Source organism: Triplophysa dalaica, chromosome 22, assembly GCF_015846415.1.
Source record: "Triplophysa dalaica isolate WHDGS20190420 chromosome 22, ASM1584641v1, whole genome shotgun sequence".
NCBI classification, from domain to species: domain Eukaryota; kingdom Metazoa; phylum Chordata; class Actinopteri; order Cypriniformes; family Nemacheilidae; genus Triplophysa; species Triplophysa dalaica.
In genome coordinates this window covers 11,552,242-11,575,530 of record NC_079563.1, presented here as the reverse complement: position 1 = coordinate 11,575,530, position 23,289 = coordinate 11,552,242, and the positions used below count along the sequence as shown (strand labels likewise).

General features: G+C 37.6%; 1 protein-coding gene across 3 annotated transcripts; it reads left to right on the top strand.

The window, feature by feature from the left end:
- The first annotated feature begins 1,464 nt into the window (after nt 1-1,464).
- On the top strand, nt 1,465-21,694 carry trim3b (tripartite motif containing 3b). 3 transcript variants are annotated; one of them, XM_056736201.1, is made up of 13 exons: nt 1,465-1,648; nt 12,847-13,028; nt 13,355-13,595; nt 14,140-14,291; nt 14,470-14,650; nt 14,726-15,458; nt 16,518-16,621; nt 16,877-17,044; nt 17,211-17,379; nt 19,006-19,065; nt 20,063-20,133; nt 20,232-20,372; nt 20,670-21,694. In XM_056736201.1, the coding sequence occupies exons 2-13, from the start codon at nt 12,883-12,885 to the stop codon at nt 20,820-20,822; spliced, it is 2,319 nt and encodes a 772-aa protein (XP_056592179.1). In that variant the 5' UTR covers nt 1,465-1,648; nt 12,847-12,882; the 3' UTR covers nt 20,823-21,694. The 3 variants fall into 3 exon arrangements, with proteins under 3 accessions (XP_056592179.1, XP_056592178.1, XP_056592180.1); XM_056736200.1 differs by lacking the exon at nt 1,465-1,648 and adding an exon at nt 8,788-8,990; XM_056736202.1 differs by lacking the exons at nt 1,465-1,648; nt 19,006-19,065 and adding an exon at nt 8,788-8,990.
- The last annotated feature ends 1,595 nt before the right edge of the window (nt 21,695-23,289 follow it).

The following is a 23,289-nucleotide window of genomic DNA, read 5'->3' as shown; positions in this document are numbered from 1 at the left end:
TGTGTATTTTGAGTTCTTTGGAGGGAAACTGTAGCATCACATGTGATGACATAACCACCCTGAGGCTTCTGGATGTCCATTCATATCACAAACAGAACACACGCTCACATGCACTGTGCTGATGTTGAGTGCTGGCTTTGTGTTGTAGTCACATGCAGTTTAAAATGTGGGCCCTGCAGGTCCACTCTCCTCCTAAAAGAGTGTACTCTAGGCTACTGAGCGTTAGAGATGAGGTGGAGGAGGAGGGGAGACGAGGCAGCTTGCCATCTGGGTTTTGCTGCACTGGATGCAGTCGCCATGGCAACATGGCCTTTCCTCGTGCAATCAAATCAAGGAATGGGATCAGACCCTGCCCACCCTTCATAGTGTGTATGCAGTTGCTGCTTGCTTTTATCAACAAGTAAACGCCCTCTTCAGAAACCCCTCCTCTAATTATTTTCTCTCCTCCCATGGTGACTTTCGTTGGTGCTCAGGTGATGAACTAAACCCAATTTGGGAGTACAGATGTTGGGGATGCTAGCGACTTAGTAAAAGAAGTCTTTCCCCTTCATTTGACAGGAAGGTTATTTTTAGCCCGACTTTGAAGGGTGATGTGATGTGAGTGATCCTTGCCACCCAACATGTCCATCAAGCTTGAGTTGTTACCCTGTTATTTTCCTGTTCTGTTTGCTTGTGTGGTATTTCTTGTAATTGGTATAATGTATTTCTACAGTGGTGGCCGATCTCTCTCTCTCTCTCTCTCTCTCTCTCTCCCTCTTACTCGATATTCTCTTATATTCATTTTTCTTCATTAGCTCTCATGCAATAACTCCGTCATTAGCTTGTCTCCTTGATATTCTTTGATTCTTTCCTTTTATATATTTTTCTTAATTCTGAAGGCAAATATGCAAATAAGCTTCCCATCTCACCCCAATGCACTAAAGACTTTGAACAAAGGAGCTTTTTATAGTGGTGCCACAGTTGCCATCATGCAGTTTCATCACACCAGGAAGGGAGTCATTGATTTACTTGCAGATCCACGTCTCATATTTAAAATCTTTTTGTTTATGTTTAAATTGCATTGTGGTAAATTGTAGAAATCTAGAAATTATAACTTATAATGCAACATAAAATGACTTGAGTAGTAGGAAACTATGTGTCAAAAGAGAAAAACCCATATTCAACACATTGAATTACATTTTTGACTATTAGATATTTTAACTATAAATATTTAGGAAATGAAGAATATACACTGTATTTCAATACCAGCCCCTAGTTAAAGATGGAGAGATTCCTCTATGTCTAAATAATTGTTCCTCTCTCTCTTCTGCCCTTTTCCTGTTGCCTTGCAATTTCACTCATATCATTGGCCAACATCATCCCCACCTCTCTTCCTCCCAGCCAATAGCCTTTCACTATCTCCCTCTCTTTCTCCTTATCAGCGTCTCTCTCGGTCCCCCTCACACACACATTATATACCTTCGCTTGCTCACACCCTGCTTGCATCTTCCTGCTTTTCTTTCCTGCTTTCTGGATTGCTCATTATATCTCTATTCTTCTTCTTTGGGATGAGGGTCTGCAAGGCTGGACGAGTCCGTGCTCGGATGCTTGGCTGAGACCTGTCTTTCCCTTTCTTTCTCATCTCTTTCTCTAAGCTGCGAGAACTCACGTGAGTACGGCTTTGAGGAGCTCCCCCTGCTCTCTTTCCCCAATGCCGCGTGTCATGACTTACATTTACATTTCCCACTATATGTGTTTATTAATATCTCCATCTGTCCGTGCCTCTCGCTGTTGTGGATTTGTATAATGCAGCTTTCAGAAGAAGCGCGATGAATAATTTACTGCAGCGTCTGGCCTCTCCCTTTCAATCAGCTGGGCTTCTATGACACGCACAAATATGCATGCATGACCACACAAGAGTGAACGGATGCTGTGGAGATACATAATAACAAACATTCCTGTCTGCCTTTCTCTGCTTATTGGAAACAGAAGCATGTGTGTGCAGAGAAATGACGAGTGTGTGGTTGGATGAACACAAAGATGTGCGTGTAAACACAAGTGTGGTGGCTGTCTAGGATACAATGGCATGCGTGTTTGTATGTTTTCTCCTTGATGTCACCTGCTTTGCTGGTTAATATACACAAGAGTCACGCAGGGGCAAATATTTTATTGAATTAGTTTTAAGAATCGACAATAGATTCAAACAAGTGATCGGCTTAATGTTTTTTATTTTCCACATTTATGTTAAGCTATAAGATTTATTACATATAGAAAAAATGTGCATCTGGGCAATTCCAGCGCTATGGACGTGACATAAAAATGTTCAGAGAATGAATTTGTTAAGATTATATTGAGCCATCTGTTTATATTTTACTGAACCGTTGTTGATAGAGTCTAAACATCAAAAAATGTCAGTCTATGAAAAAAAATCTATTTAAAAAAATGTAAATAAACAAACGTTATGGATGTGACAAAGAAAAGGATGAGGTTTTTGAGAGATGATAAACTTTGTAGGATTTCTATAAAATAAAATGCACGATCCTGAAGCAATAATATCCAATGAATGGACAAGGGATGCCTCTTTATAGAACATAAAATAGTTATTTAATATTAATTTTCATGTGTCCATTTATGAGGAATATGTAGCGTCATGGATGTGACAATCCTGAAAATGGTACTAACCTGACTATGAAAAATTATGCACTAAAAATAAAACAAATGCTTTACAAATTTGAAGAGAGATCTCACATGGGTATTTGAACCAGCAAATGTTAAAATCTGTGCTGTTAGCATAGTAAATACGGTAAAAAAATCGTGGTAAGGTTGACATTTTCACGGAATTGCCCAGCGGTTTTCATCTCTCAGCAATGATAGTGATAGAAACTGTCTTTAGATGTGAGATACATCTTAATAATGCAGCCTCTGGTCACCATCAGCTCCATCACAAAGCTATCCCGTATTATAAACAAAATCATTTGGTCTGTTTGGCATCTATAGACATTTATCAATGGCACACCCTGTTTTAAGGACACGATATTGCATGTACTGTGAAATTACAGTCATTATCCTATTACATATCCATTAATTATGTAATAATTATAACACAAAGAATCAAGGGCCAGGGCTGATGATATTCATTATAATATTATTTATTAAGTATTATTAAAATGCAGCTGTTGATGTGAGGTTTCCACGGTAACATCTCTGGTTGCTTTTATTATTCTTAGTCAGGTTCATATGCTGCTTTTTCATAGTTCAAGGGACTTAATGGAGTTCTCAGTCATGTTTATATCTAGTATCAGACATAAATCTAGGATTAAGTAAACCCAAATTGCTATATCATAGCCCAGGTTTGTTCTTGAAAGAGCTTGAGAAATGAGTTCATACTGAAATGTCTGATCTTAGATCACAAGTGAGACATTGTACTCTTCATTGAGAGTTAGAGATTCAGGACACTTAAGAGAAAGAAGTCTTTAATATTTCTGATGTCAATGGTAAAATTGAATTGATTTAAACAATTTCTCAAATACAGATTTAGATATCCAGATTATGTGGATATGTAATTAAATTCAAACACACAGAGATTTTGGCCAATGCCGTAATTTATGTACATTATAAATTGTCAGATAACAATTTTGTATAAGATAAAGGAATATTCATGGAAGTAGGATCATGCAGGCTTAAGCAATTTTACAGTTAGCTCTGTGTGCCAACAAAGGGTGTAAGAGCCTTTGAAACATAATGAATGGCATTGAGTTTTAAAGAGGGATGGCTGTCCAGAAACTGGAATGTCCAGCTAGTGCAGGTGTAATACCTGTAGAGAAAAGGTTGATCTCAAGCATGATTGGAAAAGTGGTGCCTATAAACTTCTTGAGAGTATTTTGAATGAAAAGATGTTGTCTGTGCAGTTGAAACAAACACTGCAGACTATAATTCGTTACTAGAATGGAATATTTTACAGAGATTGTAAAATACTCAGAGATTGATATTAAATTAAATTGGGTTGTCATGGTTACACATGGCATTTGAAACCATGCCCTTGGTTGGAGTTTTATTGAGATTATTATGGATAGAAGGGAAGTGAGGCAGAAGTCAGTTGACAGATGTTTGTGTGACGTAAATTGCTTTCTACAGGCATTGTTCACATGTGTGTGTGTATTTGCTCAGTCTGCCCAGGATTACATCAAAGGTCACTGTCAATGAAATGCAACTTTTATGGTGATTGTTATGGTTGTCTGATCCTTTGCAAGTATCTGTGTTTGTGCATGTGTGTGAGAGAAAGAGAGAGGGAATCACATGTGATGTGTGTCCTGTCTGTTGGGTGAGATACGTTTACTGCCAGTTATCCCAGTCAGCTCAATTTATAGAGAACCAGAGTTCATAAGTGCACGTAACCACACCCATTACTCACAAACAAAGATTGCCAGAGGAAATTCTTAATCATAATTCAAACACCATAATCGGTTTCTATTTCACTGCCTTTGCATGTTGATGCCTTTACATGTAGCTCTATTATATGTGTACTGTCTTTGTTCCTAATGAAAAGAAACTAAAGTAGAAAAACTTTTAAGTCTATAATCCTATTCAGTTTTTATATTAGCTTTCTTTAGCAGATCTTACAAACCGTCTTAGATTAAAGGTCCAATGTGTAACATTTTGGAGGATCTTTTGACAAAAATACAATATAATATACTTAACTATGTCTTCAGAGAAAGACCTTACCCAATGAAGCGTTATGATTTGTTTTGCCTTTTTGCCTTTAATTGTAAAGCTCTGTTGTAGAGAGGACAGGAAGCAAAGTGGAAATGAGAGGGGGGTGGGTTCGGGAAAGGACCACGAGACGGGAATCGAATTCGGATTGCCCAGTGCGCAACCGCACAACATGTTGGAGCACCCACTAGGCTATCGGCTCCGACTGAAGAATTATGTTTTTATTACCTTAGAATGAGCTATTTCTATCTACAGTGGGGGTCCCCTTACATGGAATTTTCTGTGTTGTTTCTACAGTATCCTTAAATGGACAAACTACAGACTAAATATCTCCTTCGGCAAAGCAAAAAAAACGTGACATCATCTAGGTTCTGTGTCAGCCATCATTATGCTTCGAAAGGGAGGGGTCGAGTGAGCTGTTGGTTGCATTCTCTTCTGTGTTTATAATGGAAGTAATCGAGCATTTTGTGCAATAATACAAGCCGCAAGCGTGACATAACGTGCATAACTTTGACAAAACAATTATTTTAAAAGCATTGATCATACGCTGCCGTCTTCAACAGGGCTGTAGAGAGTTTATTTAGATTGTTCCTGAGACCAGAGTTTTCCTTTTTGTCAGTGTAAGGGGTGCAATGGAGAATTCTAGTCTAAATGTTATTATTACTATTGTTTTTACATTATGTGCAAAAGAATTGACGGAAGCATGAGGAGGGCACTTTGACATTTCAGTAACTTAAGACAAAGATTTATGTTCCCTAAACTTAAAGTATTCAACTTTTACCACGTTCTCTTTGCACATTCAGCTGTGATGGGAAATAAAGTATTTTATAAAATATAGAGCTCCAGAAGACACGTGACCTATTCTGTTTACACCGCCATACTGGCAGGCAGTGACCGCCGGGAGCGAATATGTAGTGAATGGCGACAGCATGAGATTCAAGGCAACAGAGTTCACAACGCTAAACATTAACTGCTGTGAAAAGAAGGAACCCTTATTTCAGTGAAAAAGTTAAAAATCCCAAATCAATCAGTTTTTTTTACATTCAGCGTTCTAGAATGCCCCTGAAATTGGTCCACCATTATAAAATGGTACAATTTGTAAAGTCTAAACAGCCTGGTTGAAATTATTGTTTGACCACTGTCAATATTACCAATGCTGGAGCCGCTCTAACACTCTCCTGATAGCCTGCCAAAGTGGCGGAGTTCAGATTGCGCGATGTCAACCTCCAGAGCTCTATACAGTACACACTTCACCTTTCTATTCAATTGTAATTTATGCAAAGATGTTATTAGTATTACCAAAGCAAAATGCTTGTAAAACCCAATGCAGTTTTTGGGTTATTTGTGTTAGATGCGTCATCCCACTCCAGAATCACAAGCATTCGAAATCTCAAGAGTCTGGTCCTTCTCTCACTATTCAAAAAACAAACCACAGAAAAAGGTCATTGCATTATTTATAGTCCTATTAAACAAATAAGAAACTGATTGTGAAAATGTCTTCCTCCACAAAGCTGCAAACAAGCCCAGTGGGGAAAAACGCATGTGTACTATCTTTGTTCAAACACTCCAAGGAGGTTTGTGTGTGAATGTTAACTAAATGTATGGCACTCAGAAGTCTTGACATATCAGTTTGTATGCTAGAGGCATTGCGTGATTTTAAACACACACATCCGATTATTTTGGGCCCCGTCTCATTTATCCAACAATGCATGCATTACCTACAGGAATATTTCCAGAGAGAGAGAGTAGATTTGATTGGACATGCTAGTCATGTTCCACCATGAGACTTAGGCACAATGAGGATTGGAATGGATGCTTTCCTCCACATTTCAATTTATAATTTCATCATCTGTATAGATCACAGACACCTCAGTATCTTCTTTATCTTGGTTGTTTCTTCTCGACAGTAACGGAAATAAATGGAGAGCAAACAAGAGTTTTGTCTAAGTCACTTAAGATCTCCACAATGTTTCATATCGTGCTTAAATTCTGCATTTAAGTCAAGAGAATATGAATAAATATTAATATAAAATTTGTTAAATGTTAAATCTCTCTCCATTGCCGACAGTCATGTGTTAACATTTTATGTCAACTATTTAGTTTCATTATTTTTAATATAAATTATACTTGTTTAATTTTTTATACATTTAAAAGAAAAGGTGTAGCTTTAAGCTACTCTCACCTTTGACCAATAAAATGTTTAGAGCTTAAAAACTCCAAAGTCTCTATAATGACAACTAGAGGATGCTGAAATGCGTCCCTGTGCATTATATGCCAGGGATAACTTACTTCTCCATCCTCCTCTGTCTCTCTTTCTCTTGAATGGTGCTCTCTGCTGTGCCCTGCGGTATCCTGACAGCATTCTGTTGAGTCATGTTTGCTGCGGCAGGAGTATCTCGCCCTCTCTATGATTGCTCTGACATGCTGTATTACATAACCGGATACAGCTCCTGAGGGCTTCATCTGAGCAGAACTGAATAGACATACCATATAATTACACTTTATGTAAAGATTAATGAATGCACGCGCCAGAAAACGTTAATTGCGCTTGACTGTTTGTAGAGTGTTTAAATGAGAGCATTCATTATTTCTTGGTTTTTGGAAAGCGCCAATAGAATCACGGCAACACTAGACAAAATTTTATTCAATCACCAATTACCTTGGAAGGTGTTTTTTTCTTATTTTTCTTAATTGATTGACAGTGTCGATTTGCACATATCCTGCTACCGGATGTAGTTGTCCTGTAGTCGAGTGAGCACAGCCAGTTAAGATCTGAATAAGATTTATGTACGTCATTTCTAAACTCCTGACGGAGTAACAGCTTTTTAGTAGGTCAATGAATGGCAGTGGATGTGCTTTCAAGATTTTGAATCGGATGCTTCTCAAGATATGGTTGGAACGGTTTGCTGATACTTTTTATGCAGTTTTCTCAGCTTTGAGATACAGTAAACACCCCCTACAGTAGGCACCTTTCATTCACTCATGCATAAAAAACAATTGTTACTATTAGTATTTTTATTACTTTAGTTGTGAAAAGGTATGATTTGAAAATGTGGTTCAAAGTGGCAAAGTGAACACGAAAGGTGAGAAATCAGAGATTCAAATCAAAGAGTCAGTCCTTCCAGATAAATGATCGACTGATATTTTCTGTCTAATCTATGCCAGCTCTGCTGAGGGATTAATATCTCGTTCCGTCTATTCATTATTTTTTCTGAATAAAGAAATGCACACATATGCGCCTGTAGATTTTGTTATTCGATTATTTGATTTTGCGTTATTAAATGATGTTCATTTTTCCTGAAAACCTTAGAATTCATAATCGTAAAATCTCACTCCACCCGAGAGTGATGACATCATGTGTTACATAACCATCATACTAAGCAATTGTATTAAGTCTTTGAAAGTGAGTGGGATCAGAAGCAGGCAAAATCAGGATCATTTACGGTGCTAAATGAGGTTTAACATTTATTTTGATGGCAAATGAGTTCATTCCTGTTAAATCAGATGAACAAAATTACAAGATTGCAAAAATGCAATCTGTGACAAAATATGACAAAACAAAAATATTTTGTTTCTGAAAATGTTTCATTTTTACTTTAAAATGCGTTTTAGCAGAAGTTTTGACACAGATGCATCAATAAATGTATAACAGACTTTTGGTATTTGTATTGTATTCCATTCCATTCCATTTTCTACCGCTTATCCGAACTACCTCGGGTCACGGGGAGCCTGCGCCTATCTCAGGAGTCATCGGGCAGTATTTGTATTGTATATTTAATATAAATTGTGTATTATAATTTATTGTGCTTCATTACAATATTCAACATTTTAAAACATAAGATATAAAGATATATTGTAACTTGGTCCACTTAAATCCTCTCCCTTTCCCAACCCACCAATCTGTCAGTAAAATTGTTCTCTTCTGAGGCAATCCATGCCTTGAACAACATAACACTCAATAGCCAATCCCAGCAGAGTTTGTGGGAGGAGCCTGTCTCGTGCATTTAGCCTTGACCAATGGTGTATTACAATGGGTGCGTTTTATATTCCTCCAGCCGCCCACTTTGTGACATCACAGCTGTTGCTCAGGCAGGGAGATTGAACTAGGCATGAGGACGATCAGCTGAGTGAGCGAGGGAAAAGAGTAGAGGACACGAGCTGGAGGAGGGAGAGACAATGTTTTCATCTAAAGAGATAGAGGAGAAGAGATCTGCTTTTAGCCAATAGGCCCTGCTGAAATCTCAACTTAGAGCGACGATGAAACCTGCAGGAATGAGATGAGAACGCTTCACTCTGTGTGTGTAAGGGCTGTTACACTTCCCTCTGAGGTTCATCTGAGTTTGTATGCATGTGACTGAGTGGGATTGTAGGTTTTGTGTGCTTAGTGGAGGAGTGAAAGACTGCTAATATGAAAGAGAAGAATGCTTTTGTGTCTGTGTAGTGTTTCCTTCCTACGACAGCTTGTCAGAGTCGGTGTGAGGTTAAGGAGTGGTCGGTCTGCTGCTTTGCTTAGTATCATGTTCCTGCTTTTACTGGCTAGACTGATATACCAACAGCATTTGAGAAGAGCCAAACTCGTTCAATGTTTTGAAACGTGGTCAAGCTGGGTTTTGTAACATGGTTGCTGGTCATCCAGTTTGGACCAGCCAGAAACCAGTTACCATTTTGGAAGAACAAATACTATTCAAAATTTGAGTTTTCAGCAGAGACGTTGTGATCTGAAAGTTGTATAGCAAAATAGTTTATCATCTTATTAAATGTCAAATTTTAGGTGTTTTAGAGCTCAGCATCTGAACGTTTAGTGTTTATACACAAGTGTCATGCACACAATGACGTGTGGGAGTGCATTGTGGGATCATTTTGTAAGAGGCTGGATGAACAATTGCTGATTGTTGTTTTTGTTGAACAATGACACAGTGTTTGGTTTCTCAATTGCGGCACAGACTATCTGGGTCAAGGTTTCTGACCGGTGGCCTGACCCGAGTGATCTCACACAGCTTTTCAATAAGGACAGTGCAGGTTAAAGTTCTGCATTAAAACCCAAATCACTTCGGTTACGTCTATATTTGGGCCATTCTTAGGAAACCACTAAAACATCATGGCTGTACAGATTTTATTGAAAAACATAATTTGATAACACAAACAATGATCATAATAAACATAATTGTGTTCGTAATCTCCACCGCTTGTACTACACATAATTTTAACATAGAAATGAATTATTTATGTATTTTAATGCTTTTTCTACCAAAATTCTCATTAGCATAACACATCCCAATTTGTTTGACTGCATTATACGTTGTGATTCAAACAGGGTTAATTAAAATATTCTAGAAAAAAACAATTGGATGTTCTTCTAGATTTTCTCAAATGACAAAGAAATCCTTGACAGAATATTTATGTGTAAAATAGTGCATAAAAGAATATCCATGATATTCTCATCTTCCGAACATTTTTAAAAGACATTTTAAACAGACATAAATATATTTACATTAAGTTCAATTTTATGTGAAGACACACATCTAACAGGTTAACATATTACTTTATATTTTTCTAGTTAAAAGCTTATTATTTTCTTGTCATGCTGTGTACATGACTTTTTGGATTGCTAATGTGAGGCCCTACTCAACTACATCTTCCAGTGTGTACATTACCATTGCATGTACGGTATGCATGTCAGAGAAGACAAAATGTTTGTGTCCTTATTTTAGATGTGTGTCTTATTTCAGACCAGTTATTTCTGTTTTTGAATATTCTTGCAAGTATTTTAAGTCGCACGCACATACATTTTAGGTTGTAAAGAAGTAATCGAACCTGCCCAGATAACTTTCTGACTCTTGTGTTGCCGCAAGAATCTTAGCTATGTGCCCCTGGACTTGACCCTTTATTAAATGTACCCTAGTGAGACACGAGTCTAAATATACCTCGCATACATCAACACATCAAACCAGAGAGAGAGAGAGGGGGGGGGTTAGAGAGACGCGTTGAAAGTGAACTGATATAAGCCATGTTTAATGTTCTCATGTTGCCTACATGTATATATCCATGAGAGCAAATGACTGCAGGAGAATCAGCCTTCATACGCAGTTATTAAAAGTGTACTGAGAGAAGAAGCACTGGAGTAAACAGAGCGACAGACTCTTGCTGTCAAAAACTATATAGTATGTATAAAGTGAGATATAATGTTGATGAGACATAGACACTTTCCTATGAAGGCCTTGTTTTGTGTCTATGTTGTCTATGAATATACATTTGATGGGGTAAGTTGTGTCAGTGGGTGAACTGTGTTTCTCCCTTTAAATTATTTTTCTACATGACTGGTCAAATTAATTTCATGTCAAAGTAAATATATCTAGGTCTTAAAATATAAATTATGGATGCTGGGGAATTGCCAGTTTATAAAAACGTGTAAATTATTGGGCTAAAGATTAGTCATGGATTCTTGGATTATTTTTCCCGAAAATGGGAGCTGTCAAATGATTTGCCTTCAAATACTGTTACAAATACAAAATGTGGCACATTGTGCAAATTGTCTGTATTTTACACAGTTTAAAGGGATAGTTTACCTTGAAAATTCTTTCATCATTTACTCACCCTGTTGTTATTTTAAACCTGTGTGATTTTCTTTCTTTTGCAAAAAAGATATTTTGAAAAATGTTGGTAACAAAAATCGTTGGTCCCCATTGACTTCTCTTGTATGGACACAAAACCAATGGATGTCAATGGGAACCTACGACTTTTGGTCGAAAAAATACCAACATTTTTCAAATTATCTTCTTTTGTGTTCTGCAGAAGAGTCACACACGTTTAAATGACAACAGGGTGAGTAAATGATGACAGAATTTTAATTTTTGTGTGAACTATTCCTTTAAGCCTGACTGGTTTAAGAATATGTAAATTATGTTCTGCAAATTTTCCTTATGTTCTATTTACGTTGATATTTTCTTTGAAATCACATCTCATCCCTTGATATGTTGCAGTTCACCCCTAAGGTGAGGGTAAACCGCTGGACCTCTTTTTTACTTAAATGATCTGCTTGTCTAGAGAGGACATCTCAGAAGTGTGACATCTTATACTGCTCTTCTCTTACATTATAGAAGCATGTAATGGTTACAGCAGTAGCTCATTTCTGTCTATCATTAGTATCTGATCCGTATCAGCTGTTGTGCATCTCATCTGAAAAAGTGTGACATCCTTTATTTCCCTCCATCACTCAGTAATCTAATGTTCTGCTCACATGAAATACAGTTTATAACGTGCGCTGCAGAATAACAATTGTCTGTAGTGCTGGTCATGTTGTTGTTCAGTGGACATCCCTTTTTGTCACCCCCTTACATTTTCTGGTTGTTTGTTGTCGAATTCTGTGAGTCTTATGTTGTGCCTAAAGGGAGAAAAAAGACATATTTTTAGATTTATTAGATTTAATCCAAACTACATGAGTTTGTTATGAGTGAGTGTGTGCAAGATAAAGTGTTCTCAATACATTCTCATAGCCTGTGGGAACTTTTTTGCAGAATTTGTAATAACACTAAACATTTTGGGGCATGGTTTTTAATGAAGGCCTATAATGTTTGCTTCTGTGTTTTTCTCTCATAAACACGACTGCATTCAGCCCAGATTTATTCTGTCAAACAAAGGAATAGTTTATCCACAAATGCAAATTCTTTCATAGTTTGCTCACCCTTATTCCACAACAGATGGACATGACTTTCTTTTTTTCAGCTGATCACATATAGTCTCTTTACATTTACATTTACATTTGTACATACTTAGGCCTAGATACCAAAATATTAAGGCTCCAAAAAGCACATACTTGTAGATCCATCATAAAAGTAATTCATAAGACTCCTTTGGAGTAATAAATGTCTTCTGAGATTTGCGAGAAAAACTAATATTTTTCTATGCATTTAGTGAAACTTAAACCAAAAATGAATAAAAAAATGACAATTCTGTCATCATCAACTCACCCTCTTGTCATTTCAAAGTATCACTTTAAAGTTGAAGTGTGTAATTTCTGTGGCACCGAACTAAATAGCAAAATGAAAAAAGGCTAACATCACTTTTGAGATGAACATCACCCTCATTTCATAACAGCTATTGAATCATTTTACATTTTTGTTCATGTACGAAGGCTTTAAGTTTTAAATGTCATTTCAGGTTAAGGTGTATCCTGGCCCCCGGCCCGCTCTGTAAATGTCTGTCACCATGGCAAAGTTTGAGACTGGCCGCACGAGCCCAGTGGTCCGGCAGATAGACAAGCAATTCCTGGTGTGCAGCATTTGTCTGGATCATTATCACAACCCCAAAGTCCTGCCCTGTCTGCACACATTCTGCGAAAGGTCTGTACTGAAGTATTTTGAGCATGTTGCTTTTATTTTTAAATTTGTACTTATAATGGTAAAGTAGAAATAGGAAAATAAATTATTAGGGGAAGGAATGGAAACAAGAAAATAAAAAGGTAAAGTGACTTGAGCTATATTTAAACTCATGGTGACTGTGATGTGAACTTTGTATAGTTATCACTGACAGATAGGGGTTTTCATCTGCTTAAGAGATGATAACATGAGTGCAGTATGACATTGAGAGACTGTATTTGAGGTTGTTTTATACCCTGTGCTTTGTATCTTATTGTTTCATATCTCCTTCCCTTTTCTTCCTCTCAAAGGTGTTTACAGAACTACATTCCCCCTCAGTCCCTCACGCTCTCTTGCCCCGTGTGCCGACAGACCTCCATCTTGCCGGAGAAAGGTGTAGGGGCATTGCAGAATAACTTCTTCATCACAAACCTTATGGAGGTCCTGCAGAGAGACCCAGAATGTTCTCGGCCGGAGGCCTGCAGCGTCCTGGAGTCAGTCAGCGCAGCGGCTGCAGGGAAACCGCTCTCCTGTCCCAATCACGAGGGAAAGGTGAGCCTCTCTTCATTTCCTCAGTCTCCAAACTAAATTTGGTAACATTTGGTGGGAACATAAAACAACTGTTGTATAAGGTTGTAGTTTTCAGGATATGCAAAGATGAGCTAAATGATTTACAACTTCGGAGGGAACCAGTTTAGGCTGATTCAAGCTAAATCCTTGATGTCTCTTTAATGTGTACGTACACAAGTAAACCTTTTGAGCATTAAAAGGACTCTTTTCGGTAACATTCAGGACCTAACTTTAATCGTATTCAGGGGAAATTCTGTGTGGTCGAATTTACCGATTTGTTTCCGAAATGTTCCAGATTGTTTCAAGTATGAATAAACCTTTTTCGGCCCGATTATAAATGTCACACAATGTCTGCGTTCTCCTCATTGTTTTCACTCTTTATTGCCAGACACACAAAAAAGCTGCCATCAGTTTCTTCGATGTATCTTCAAATTCATAAAATATGTGTATTTACATCGTTTAGGCCTGTAAGTGGACATTAGTCTCATTTAAAAAAGAGTAAGTTGCTCACTGGTGCCCTCTGTAGGTTATGGAGTTTTACTGCGAGTCGTGTGAGACAGCCATGTGCCTGGAGTGCACAGAGGGGGAACACCGGGAGCATGTGACCGTTCCACTGCGGGATGTTCTGGAACAGCACAAAGCAGCACTAAAAAACCAGCTAGAAGCTATTCGCAACAGGTGCACATGCTCATGCATTTTTTTGCATTTGACTTTGTAAATGCATTTTGCAAGTTACTTTTAGTACATTTAAGTATTTGTGAGTCCTTTAGAACTGAACCCACAACCTTTTTTTGTGCTGGTAATGCAACGCTATACCAGTTGAGCTACATAAACACATATTCTTATTCTTGGCCAGATTGCCCCAGCTAACAGCCGCCATCGAACTTGTGAATGAAATCTCAAAACAGCTGATCGAAAGAAAAAACGAGGCTGTCAATGACATCAACGTGACGTTCGAGGAGCTGGAAAGAGCGCTGCACCAACGCAAAGCCGCTCTCATCACCGACCTGGAAAACATCTGCAGCACCAAGCAGAAGGTCTGAAACCATTCGAGGTTTATTCACTCTTTATTTTTCCTCTCTCACATCTTATTTTTTCCGTGCTTTATGCAGGTGCTCCAGGCACAGTTATCCTCCCTTCTTCAGGGGAAAGAGCACATCCAGAGCAGCTGCAGTTTCACAGAGCAGGCCTTGAGCCACGGCAGCGCAACCGAAGTCCTATTGGTCCAGAAACAGATGAGCGAGCGGGTGAGCGCCCTCGCCTGCCACGACTTCCCCTTACGGTCGCACGAGAACGCTCACCTGGATTGTCAGATTGAAACCGACGGTTTACGGCGGTCCATTCAGAATTTGGGAGTGCTGCTGACAACGGCCGCGGTGGGACACACGACCGTGGCAACCGGAGAGGGGCTAAGACACGCCCTTGTGGGTCAACATGTCACAGCGACAGTTACTACAAAGGATAAGGATGGCGAACTTGTGCGAACTGGTAACGCCATGCTTTGGGCAGAGATTACGGGACAGGAAGGAGCACGGGCAACAGAGGTGGAGATTGTGGACAATAAAAATGGAACTTATGAGGTGGGGTACATGCTTAAGAGCGAGGGAGAGTACTCGTTTTCTCTGGTATTGTACGGACAGCCTGTGAGGGGCAGCCCGTTCAGACTGCGGGCGATAAAGCCATCCGACATGCCCCACTCTCCGGATGACGTGAAGAGGAGAGTCAAATCACCGAGCGGCACAGGAGGTCACATCAGACAGAAAGCAGTACGGAGACCCTCAAGCATGTACAGCACCACCAAGAAAAAAGAAAATCCGATTGAGGATGAGTTGATTTACAGAGTTGGTAAGAAACACTTAGATGTAAAACAATGCATGTGCGGGTGAATTATCAAGTTTGCTTTGTTAGGGAAGCTACTTTGGACTGTACTTTGACAAACTATGGTCAAACGTACCATCAAATAAAAGTGGGTGTATATATGTACATATGAATATTTAACGGTTTAAATACCCATGTAGGGTCTCTCTTAAAGTTTTTAAATCTTTTTTTTTTAAAGCAGAATTTTTCATGGTCAAGTAAGTGCCACTTTCAGAACGGTCACATTCATAACGGTCCATATTCTTCATAAAAGAGCACATTTCAAATTTGATAACTATTTTATTCTCTGTGAAGAGCCATCCCTTCTCCATTTGTTGGGTATTATTTCTTCTGGTGTGTACATTTTAATTCACAGAAATCCTAGTAGTTTGTCTCTCAAAAACTTTTTGTCAAATCCATAATGCATTTATTTTCCATCTTAAAACACGTACGGACTGACATACAGTATTTCCAATGCCTAGACTCTGTCAATTATGTATATTACAAATTACTATCAAAAAGCAGCTAGCTACATTTAAACTCTAAGCTACATTGCTATTTTTTATAATGACGTTGTATATTACAAATGAGAATTGTTTATATTTATTAAAAGATAAATACAGTTAGGATTTAGAGTATTATTTTATTTAGGAAACTATCATGCTACAAAGCTACTTGCACAGTTACTTGCAGAAAAAAATATGTTAAAAAAGCAACTGAGCTACTTTCAAGCTCATACAAGTGGAAATATGTTAGTCGCATCGCTGCTTGTAGTTAACTTCTCAACATTGTGCGTTTGTGTGTGTTTAAAGTGTGTGAATGATTTAAAAAATGAAATTTAGCAGCTAACATGTTCCAGACACATTGAGTATATATGTTTACATCTGAGTCATTTCATGTCTGGATCCTGTTTCCTTTCTCTACATCATTTTCTGTTAGCTTTGACTTCTAATAAAATATAGTAGGACACTTCTTGGCAAGTGTAATTCTTTAGCCTTATGTTCAAATCATTCTTTTAATGGTTGATTCTGTTACTTCGTCTGACAGGCTCACGCGGGAGAGAGAAGGGAGAGTTCACTAATCTACAGGGCATCTCTGCCTCCAACAGTGGGAGGGTCATTGTAGCAGACAGCAACAACCAATGTATACAGGTTGGTTACCTGGCAAAGCATGGAATTTTGTAGAAATAATAGGATTTAATATCAAAGAATAAAGTAAACCATAAATAAACAAACTAGTATGCAAGTTGCTGTAATTTAACGGAATCCTTATAAATAATACAGAAGTGCTGTAAATAGACCACTTTGCAAGATGTAAACACGTTGGACCGCCATTCTTTACGTCTTCCGAAGTGGTCTATTATACATATTGCATGTTATTAAGAGCAAACCGTTGTCTTTCTAAAGGTGTTTACAAATGATGGCCAGTTCAAAGCACGCTTTGGGGTCAGAGGTCGCTCCCCAGGTCAACTGCAAAGGCCGACAGGGGTGGCGGTCGACACAAATGGAGACATTATAGTAGCTGATTATGATAACCGATGGATCAGCATCTTCTCTCCCGATGGGAAATTTAAGGTGATGGCTATTTTACAATGTTTTCTGTAAAGCTGCTTTGAAATGGTCAAAACTGCTATAGCAGTAAACTTGACTCAAATTGCATTTTAAATCGCATTGCATTTATTTTTTATTGCAAATATCATGTTCTTAATGTTCTTCTCTTCATTTTTTGTGCATAATGCAGAATAAGATTGGTGCTGGACGTCTGATGGGACCCAAAGGAGTAGCCGTGGACAAGAACGGTCATATCATCGCTGTGGATAATAAAGCCTGCTGTGTTTTCATCTTTCAGTCTAACGGCAAACTGGTCACAAAGTTCGGAGCCAGAGGCACTTCAGACAGACAATTTGCAGGTACAGAAAAAAAGCGATCAAGACATTAATAACACTGATGTTAACCATGTCAACCCCAACTAGGTGGGTTTTGAAGCATGGTCACTGGTTTGTACTGGTTTAAGATGGTCCTGAGCTGGTTTGAGCCGGTTTAAGCTGGTCATGAGCTCGTTTAAACTGATCATGTGCTGGTTTAAGATGGTCCAGAAATGGTTTGTGCTTGTTTAAACTGGTCATTTGCTGTTTTAAGCTGGTCATATGCTGGTTTAAGATGGTCCTGAGCTGGTTTAAGCTGTTCATTTGATGGTTTAAGCTGGTCCTAAACTAAAATGGTCATGTGCTGGTTTAAAATGGTCCATAGCTGGTTTGTGCTGGTTTAAAATTGTAATTTGCTGGTTTAAGCTGGTCATATGCTGGTTTAAGATGGTCTTTAACTGGTCATGTGCTAGTCTAAACTGGTCTTAAACCAGCTCAATACCTTCTTTAACCAGCACATGACCAGTTTAGGACCAGTTTAAACCAGCATATGACCATTTTAAACCAGCAAATGACCAGTTTTAACCAGCTACCATGCTTCAAGACCTACCTAACCAGCACACGCTGGTTTTTCAACAGGGAAGGAGTTTACATATTTAAGTGGTTTTAACAAAGTTGTGCACTGGGATTTTAGCATGTGAGATGGTGTGCGTGTCTGGAGAGATGTGGAAACTTTGTTCACCATTAAACCAGATCTGAACACATTTTCAAGTCAAGCATTGTGTGATGTGATTGCTTGTCCTCTAACATCTCTTTCTAACATTCAGCCTCCATTTGTTCAGCTCAGGAGGAACTCTTCTTGTGATATACAATGTCAGCGATGATTCAAATTATGAATAAGGGTTTGGAGAAACACATTTAAAGTCCCGTTCAAGCTAAATAAACGTCTAATCAGTTAAAATTGGAAGACAAGCACTGCCCACAGACCATTGTGTGTGTGTGTGTTTGGTGACACAGAAATGGCCAGATTTACCCAGGCTTCAGTTCCAGTGTGAAAAGCGATGTAAACTCATCTCACTTTCATTCTGCCCTTATGTTTCAGTTATCTTAAGATATATTTTAAGTTGCATCTGTTTGTTATGATAAATAATCTAGGCCAATGCATGCATTTATTATTTCAGATCTTTAACAGCGACAGAACAACTCTGCATCTTATAGATGAAACAGTTAAATATGAGAACTGTATATATAAATAAATAAATAAAATAGAAAAAATCGATGCATGCATTTATGAGCCAAAGCTATCTTCAAAATTGATAGTTTGGAGTCTTACTGAGATGTTGGCAAATATGTATTAATCATGCTTTTTGTATTACATCGATTTCTTCTCTGTTTGTTTGTTATATTGAATCCAACTCTTGCTAACCTTAGTAAAGCAAGTGCATGTGGCATGCAGGGTTTTTACTGAAAAAACAGATGCATGTTGGATTTAAAAGTGCATCATTCCCTTGGTGTTTCATGTATGTTTCATGCCTGCGCACAAGCACTTAAAGATTGTTTGCATCCCTACCCCACTTCCCTGCTGTTTTGAAGTGCTTTAGGTTAAGTAAACCCCTTTTCGTGCTGTCATTTTTCGTTTACCTTTTGTCTATGTTTTCCCATTCCTTTTAGACAAATGTAGAGCAAGGTTTGCACTGGAGCGAAAGTTTAGTAAATCTGGCCCCGGGTTCAGTAAGTATTGAGTGAATTCCCATCTCCAAATGTAATTGGAGATTTATCTTATGAAATTACCTAAAAATGTTAGATGTCATATAGAATAACCATGTTGTCATATTGAACTGAAAAATTGCTGCATAAAGTTGTGATTGTGGGGTATAATGTGGAATTTAAGACAAATTATTAATAAAGCTCAAGTGTGTCATTGCTGCACCATTCAAGCGTCAGTATTAACCCTTCCCTGTCTTTTATTGGATGAACATACCGATCACAGTGTTTGATAATTGTAAAATTATAACATATTGTAACATCACCACAGTGCTCAAATAAATCAACCTGCAAATACTTTAATGTAGTCTCTGCATAGTAAACGTAAATGTTTTTTCTAGGGCTGTAAAACGATAAATCGTGAATAATTGCAATTAATCGCATCCAGATTTACAGAATATATATGTGTGTATTGTGCCTATTCATTTAGTATTTACAATATATACACATACACACACACATGCATGTATACAAATTTAGGAAATATTTACGTTTATTTATTTATATTTACCAATAATTTAAATTATATATAAATGTTTATACATTTTTATGTCCCTTGACTAAATGCATTTATGTGTATGTTTTCATAAATACAAAATTAATATGCATAGTACGTAGACATAAATGATGTTAGCTCACACTTTTATTCTGGATGCGATTAATTATTTGATAGCCCAACTTTTTTCATACCAAAAGAAATGATACGCATCAGCTTTATTCTAGAACTGAATTTAAGAATTTTTTTTTTGCTTTTTGCATTTAAATAACAAAAAACAAACGAATCAGCAGCCCAATAATAAGCAAGAAGGTTTGATTATACATTGAATCATGGGATCTATCCAATTACCTCTGGGGTCTTCAAGCTCTCCCTCTCCTACAGTATCTCTCTTTATTTCTCTCTCTGTTTCCCTATCATCTGTCAACTATCAATCTTTCATCTCCATTATTTTATTTTTTCATTTAGGTCCTCATTTTGTTGCAGTCAACAACAAAAATGAAATCGTGGTGACAGACTTCCATAACCACTCAGTCAAAGTGAGTGCCTCAGCCTATACATGTAGATTAATAATGGTGCTTTCTAACTATGTGTGACATGAATATTTCACAAAGATACACAATATGTGTCCTTTCAGGTCTACAGTGCAGATGGAGAGTTTTTGTTTAAATTTGGTTCTCACGGAGAGGGGAATGGCCAGTTTAATGCCCCCACAGGGGTTGCTGTGGATGTTAATGGAAACATCATCGTAGCAGACTGGGGAAACAGCAGAATACAGGTATGCAATATGAATTCTTGTATGTCTCTCATGAAAAAAAAATATTGATCCTGCACTGCAAAGTCTGGTCCAATCGAATGTTCTTTAGAAGCCCCTCCCCCTTATACAGCCTCCCACAGACTAGCAAATAATGGATGACGGTGGCCCGGTGATATCTCCCACTTAAACTGCTTTCTTTCAATACAGAAAAAAGTGCATTTGTACATTTGTGCATTTTTAAGTAGATTTGGATGACAGTTTAATGAGATTTTAAAAAGAACAACACTCACTCAATGTACCTTGTTGTTTCTCCCTCAGGTGTTTGACAGCTCAGGTTCATTTCTCTCTTACATCAACACAAGTGCAGACCCTCTGTATGGTCCACAGGGTCTGGCTCTGACGTCTGACGGTCATGTTGTTGTGGCCGACTCTGGTAACCACTGTTTCAAAGTCTACAGGTATCTGCAGTAATGCACAGAACCTCACGTTCTTCCACACGGTGCCACATCTCCTCCATAAACTCTGGATTCTCATATCAGCAAAATCTCCAAACCAAACCATAATGGAAGAATGGAACGTACAAAAGCACTTTTCTTTGATCTACTGATTTTCAAGCTCCAAAAGACTTCTGTATTAAATGATGTTTGTGCATACTGTAACAGAAACCATATCAATTAAGCACAGATTCTCAATGGAAACCATCATGTACAGATACACATACACAAGTGTATAAATAAATAAATACATATAGCAAAACATCCATTGTCCTAAAGAGTCAATCGTTTCATTTCTCATTGTGAAATGACTGCATCTCAAAACTCAAAATTGTGAATTTTGTTATTTATGTCCTACTTTTGTACATACACAAATGTCTGTACATATTTGGTGTATCATGTAAATGGAACCCGCTTCTTGTATCGTTCTGATTTACAGCTGAGATTTCATTATATCCGAGTGAAAAGCTTTCAGCCAAACTGGTTTTCAAAACATGCAGAATGAACACTGGATCCCGATGTACCGCTTTGCTCACAGCAGATATCAACAGCACAGGAAGTGATGCGCATCCCTGCTGCGTTCTCTTTTTAAAGATCAAACCAATAAACTAAAGGAGCCAAAAGAAGGACATATTTATTTTTATTTTCCATTCCAAATGATTTATTTTTCTAAAGCACAAGGCTACTTTACGTGGAGTTGAGAGATTGAAGAGGAAATAGAAATTCTAATATAGTCAAACCCAATTTCATGTATATTGCCTCTGGTTTTTAATGTTCTATAAAGATGATTACCTGTATTGAATGTTATATATCTTTGTAAATAATCATTTAAATGCTTTTATTCAATCATTCAGTGTGGCAAACAAATGTTCTCCATCAGTGTTAGTTTTTGCTTCATTTATTTATTTTTGTATCGTTTTGTTTGTTCATGTATTCCTAAATCGTTTGGTTTGATGTTCCACTCCGTCACCAGCTAATGCGTTTAATTTCTCACATTTGTGACATCACGTCTCAATAATAGCCTATATTTTCGATGTGATACTGTACACGGTTTATGAAAGGCGAATTACAGTCGAGATTGTAAGCGTATATATTAATATCTGTGCAGAGAACATTTTCTTGCATGTAAACAATGACTCTACCAGCAGTCTTAACAGTTTCTGGGTTCAGCAGTGTGAGAATTTTAATGATATAATACTGCCAGGCTGAAAATGAGAGATGTAATAACCAAAAGCATATATTGATTCTATATATATTGATTCTTCATATACGCAAACTGCAAGTTGACATTAGTTGCCGTAACTCAATCCAATGCATGACCCTGGAGAGATGATTTAGTAAATGTGCTTCATGGAAAAATCACGTATGATGATCTTGTATAACACATGAAGAATCAACCGTGTGTTCATTTTACTGGTCGATTTTTGCAGTTTGAAATAAAACTGTAAATACAAATCACTTGAAACTTCAAGCTTGTCTTTTTTTTCCAAATTCAATAAATCATCGACAACAACATAAACGTTCTGTGACCCAAACTTAATTTCCTGTAGACTTACACACATTTTTCAACAACCGTTGAGTAGTTTTGATATAATAAAAAATAACATCAACTTATTATAAAATAAATTGTTATATTAAAACCAAACACATACCGTAGATTAACTTTGGGCCAGGCACGCCATCCTTTAAACTGTCTATGAATCATTATGGATAATCTTTATTCCTAATCATATGAATTATTACAATGTATATTTATTTCATTTTAGATTTTATTTCCCAATGCCCGTACTACTGAAGAAAAACGCTCCACATTTTGCAGTGGTTTTAACAAGTCACACAAGTTAATCTACACATGTTGCCACCTAGCAGTTACGCTCAAAAGTGATGTAACACTTCTCACATCAGCGAGTAAAAGGAATTGAAAACATTACACATACAAGTCAATGTCAAACTGATTTCTCATGAAAAACAGAATGAGTAAAAGCACGCAATGATAAAAGTCGTTCTATCACGTAGAAAACAAGCACCGTGACTTTGGAACAACGCATAACATTTGTGTATATTGCAAAAGTATGTTCATGTTACCCTGTGAATATCAAAAAAAATCATAAACCATTCTAAACACTGTGTTTTTGAACTGGTGCAGAACCTACATTTGATACTTTTCTTTATGCAATTCACACCGTGTTTACACCAGATGCGATACGCCTCAGCCATTGTGCACAAAATTATAATGGTTTCTAATGCGTTCTATTGTCTTTATTCGCATTGCATCAGGCCGTGCCGAATCTGGTGTGGACCCCATGTAACATTCGAAGGTCAATAACCTCCACATGAGCTTCCAAAGAAATGGAATGTTTCGTGCTTATTTCTGTATAAATGAAAACTGAAATGTAGATGGGTTTGGCAACATGCCTGCTCATCAACCAACAATACTCAACAAA